This window comes from Frankliniella occidentalis, unplaced genomic scaffold (genome assembly GCF_000697945.3).
Source record: "Frankliniella occidentalis isolate FOCC.00 unplaced genomic scaffold, Focc_3.1 Scaffold2575, whole genome shotgun sequence".
In the NCBI taxonomy this organism is placed as follows: Eukaryota; Metazoa; Arthropoda; class Insecta; order Thysanoptera; family Thripidae; genus Frankliniella; species Frankliniella occidentalis.
The window spans coordinates 4,750-8,588 of record NW_026269656.1 but is presented as its reverse complement, the minus strand read 5'-3'; the positions used below and the strand labels follow the sequence as shown (position 1 = coordinate 8,588).

At 56.1% G+C, this 3,839-nt stretch overlaps 1 protein-coding gene across 3 annotated transcripts; it reads right to left on the bottom strand.

Annotated features, from left to right (window-relative positions):
• Nucleotides 1-39: 39 nt before the first annotated feature.
• On the bottom strand, nt 40-3,833 carry LOC113211810 (uncharacterized oxidoreductase YjmC). Of its 3 annotated transcripts, none has more exons than XM_052276340.1 (11): nt 3,656-3,833; nt 2,434-2,504; nt 2,152-2,341; nt 1,851-2,039; nt 1,710-1,771; nt 1,574-1,627; nt 1,402-1,497; nt 1,123-1,318; nt 409-563; nt 213-323; nt 40-129 (listed from the first exon to the last, which is right to left on the bottom strand). In XM_052276340.1, exons 2-11 carry the CDS (start codon nt 2,494-2,496, stop codon nt 79-81), a joined length of 1,167 nt encoding a protein of 388 aa, XP_052132300.1. In that variant the 5' UTR covers nt 2,497-2,504; nt 3,656-3,833; the 3' UTR covers nt 40-78. The 3 variants fall into 3 exon arrangements, with proteins under 3 accessions (XP_052132300.1, XP_052132298.1, XP_052132299.1); XM_052276338.1 differs by having other exon boundaries at nt 3,692-3,833; XM_052276339.1 differs by lacking the exon at nt 3,656-3,833 and adding an exon at nt 3,451-3,649.
• Between the last annotated feature and the right edge of the window lie 6 nt (nt 3,834-3,839).

Sequence of the window (3,839 nt, the reverse complement as noted above, 5' to 3'; positions counted from 1 at the left end):
TTTAATAAATGTTCCCAATCACATGCAATTTAACAAATGTTTTGGATCGGTATGATTTTTTATTATTGTTATTATAAACTAGGACAATATTTTCATTGCAGATATCTTCAGTTTCTTTGCCAGTTTTTCCTGCAACCAAAATACGCAGTTAGTTTGACTCCGATTTCTCACTTGAAGATAGGCTTACATAAGCTACGCTCAGATAGACTTACTGATGATTCGACCTGCTGGGGTACGTATCGCACTCCACCTTGCTTGTTCACGTGGTCCATGTGGGCGCGCTCAGGGTCCCCCGGGACGAGCACCGGGCGAGATGGGTCCGCCTGAATGACAACGACAGCAGTCCAACGTCAGCCGCGCACCATATTGACATTGTCGAACTTGTCAAAACTGCCACTACCATCTTACCGGCTCCATCGTCCGCAACCGGGACAGAAGATCGGCCGCGCGGTCCTCAAAGCCCGGGGCGAATGCGGCAGGATCTACGGCGATGAAGCATTGACCGAGGTCCGCGTTCTGACCAGACGAGCCCCAGCGCCGAATATCCGGTCCGTACGCCGAGCCTGAGTGTGCAGGCGCTCAAGTTCAGAGTCCAGGCGCCGGGTAGGCCACCCATCCCGACAGAGGCGCGACGCGGGACGGCCTACCCAGCGATTCACAGGCGCTTAAGGGTCCAGGCGCCGGGTAGGCCGCCCAGCCCGACAGAGGCGCGAGGCGGGACGGCCTACCCAGCGACTCACAGGCGCTAAAGGGTCGAAGCGCCGGGTAGGCCGCTCAGCGCGACAGAGGCGTGTCACGGGACGGCCTACCCAGCGACTCGCAGGCGTTTGAGCGTCCGGGCGCTGGGTAGGCCGCTCAGCCCGACAGAGGCGCGACGCGGGACGGCCTACCCAGCGACTTAAAGGCGCCCCGATCTGGCGACACCAGTTGGTGGAGGCACGCGGGCCGCTGCAGGAAGGGATGTGGGAGGAACTTACTTTATGGTCTGTCCCATGGACATAGAAACCTCGGGGCAGGTAGGATAGGTATAGGTAGGTTATCTTCATTGTTGGAAGATTGGAGCCATAGGAGCATATGAGAGGAGCAGGGCTTGCAGAGGAACCTTGGTAACGTCTGGCTCACCTGCGAGAAGTCCGCAGAAGGTCTCCACCATGAGGGCGAGCCCGTATCCCTTGTAGCCGGACGAGTCCTCGGCGCCACCAAGCGGCATGAGGCACTGCGTCTTGTAGGCCAGCTCGGCGTCCGCCGTCGCCGCGCCGTCCGGGCCCTGCGCCCAGCCCGGGGGTAAGGGCTCGCCTCGCCGCCGCTGCATCTCGACCTGCGCGGAGGGGCAGGGGGGTCATTGAGGCGGAGAGAGGCAGAGCGAGCGACGTCGTCAGGGACCCGAGGGCGGGGACTCACCTTGCCGAGCGCTACCGCGGTGGTTGCCATGTCCAGGACGTAGCTGTCGGACCCCGCGGGCACCGCCAGGGAGATGGGGTTCGTGCCCAGGGCAGCCTGCGCATAGCGGGGAGGGTACCGTCAGTCACGGACACGCACTCGACGTGAACACCTCGAGCAGCTGTGCACTTACCCCTTTGCTCCTCGTCGGGCTCACGAGCGGCGACGTGTTGGTGAAGCTCATGCCCTGGAAGTGAAAAGAATAGATGGAGTAAGGACAGGGAGTGTCCCTCGTACAGACGAAAGGTGAAGCAAGTAAAGACACTCACCATCATCTTTTTCTTGAGAGCCTGCATGCTGTACCAACCCGCGATGCCGTAGTGGTTAGAACCTGCGCCAGCAAATAGTAAGGATCATCACAGAGCAAAAACGGCAAACACTCGTCAGATATGTCGATTCATCCAGCATACCCTTGGCGACCACCCAGCCGACGCCCGTCTGCTGGGCCTTGTCGATGGCGAGCTGCATACAGAAGCGGCCCACAACGGGACCCAGGCCGTGGCCACCGTCCACCCACGCCGTGGAAGGGCCCTCCCGGAGCAGGCGCGGCTGGGCGGCGGGCAGGCAGCTCCCCGCGGCCACGTCGTCCACGTACAACTCTGCGAGGGGGGCGTGTCGTCAGGAGGTGCCGGGGAGTTGGAGGTGGGGGTGCACGGTGTAGAGACACCGTGTGGGGGTGTGAGCTCTGCACAGCACTGCGCGGACACTCACCGAGCCTGTTGAGGCCGTGGCTGTAGTGGCCGCGGTAGTCGGCCTCGACCAGCACCTCGGCCAGGAAGTCGGCGTTGTCCTTGGCGGTGCCCACGGCCCTCATGGCGTCCGAGATGAAGCGCCGTGCCTCGGCCAGGGCGACGACGGAGCCCTCCGTCTGGGGGCTGCAGCTAGCGTGCCGCGCCGGGACCTGGGCAACACCAAGCAGTGCATGACGGCTGGAAGACTGCTTTGTGTCCGTCACTAGGGTGCTGGCTGATATGGCACAGTTCGTCCGCTCACCTCATACTTCCCCACGCGCGCAGCGAGGCGACGCGCCCCACCGCGGATGACGGACAGTGGCATTCCCCGACCTGAAACAGGAGTAGTGATCACCTGCCCAATGAGAGGAGTGAGCCGAGCCGGCCCGCCTGCCGGGTATAGCGGCCCTTACGTAACAAGTGTGGCACGGCTAAAGCTTGCGTTGCGTTACTGCAGCAGAGTCACAGGTATTACACTCACTGTTAAAAAAAAAGTCTGAAAATTCAGACAAATTGGTAGGAAGCAAAATTACATACTAAACGTCTGAAAATTCAGACTGTTTTGTCTGAATTTGTGGTATGAATTTTTTGGTATGAATTTTCAGTTATCTTAGTCTGAATAGCAATTTCATAACTTAAGTCTGAATTTCAGATCTTCATTTAAAATGAAGTTTTCTTGACGCTCTTTGCCCTCTCCTTCAAGTTGGGTTGTATTCTAAGTAATTAGATAGAAATTTGTTATTGTACCTTACCTACCTACCCGGAGTCGAACCTCGGACCTTTGGATTGGTAATCTCTCATCCTTGACCACACGGCCACGACGACAAGACTGAGGGGTCACCGACAGTTACCTGCCTGATCCTACAGGTGTGCTGCCGGGACTAAACTAAATATTCATACTTTTCTTGTCTGAATTTCAGAATCAGACCTTCGTCTGAATAAATACTCTGAATTTTCACATTTTCTTGACTGAATTCTTAATTCAGACCTACAGCAATGAAATTTCAGACGTTCACTGAAAATTATGACAAAATTGTATGAAAACCCAATTCAGACAGCAAAGTCTGAAAAAGTTAGTCTGAAATTTCAGTTTTTTTTTAACAGTGCTGGTACCATATCGCCCATTTATCACCAGATAAAGAACTACCCACAGAGAAATGGGCAAACACCGACGACGTGTGAAGAGTTAGACAGAACAAAGTAGTTCCCCCGCCAGTTACGTCATCAAGGGGGAGGGGGAAGAGGGTGCGTGATGTAAACAAAACAAAACAAAACTTACTGGTGGCGGGAGAGGACGCACCGACAGCAACCGCGTAGCGGATATTCGCATACGAAAGGAGAAGAGGTGTGAAGTTCCGTTATAGTTGCTTACAGTTTTCTTAAACGGCGCCTGGCCAAGGGACACCAGTGCGCGCCAGGTTGTTCGAGACTTAACCTCACAACAAGTGGCACTGACACTGATAAAAGGGAAGTGAGGCGCTTACACTGCACGGTGATGGCAGATAGTGCGTGGCACTTACCGCACGTCTGCGGATTATTCTGTCGGTGGATGATCCTTTTTTTTGCACAGTCGGGCTCCTTTAGCAAAAGAATGAGAAGCAACAGCGCCAGCACCAGCAACAGTAGTAGTTGACCTCGAGCTCGAGCGGCGAGCCGGGCCGGGCAGGG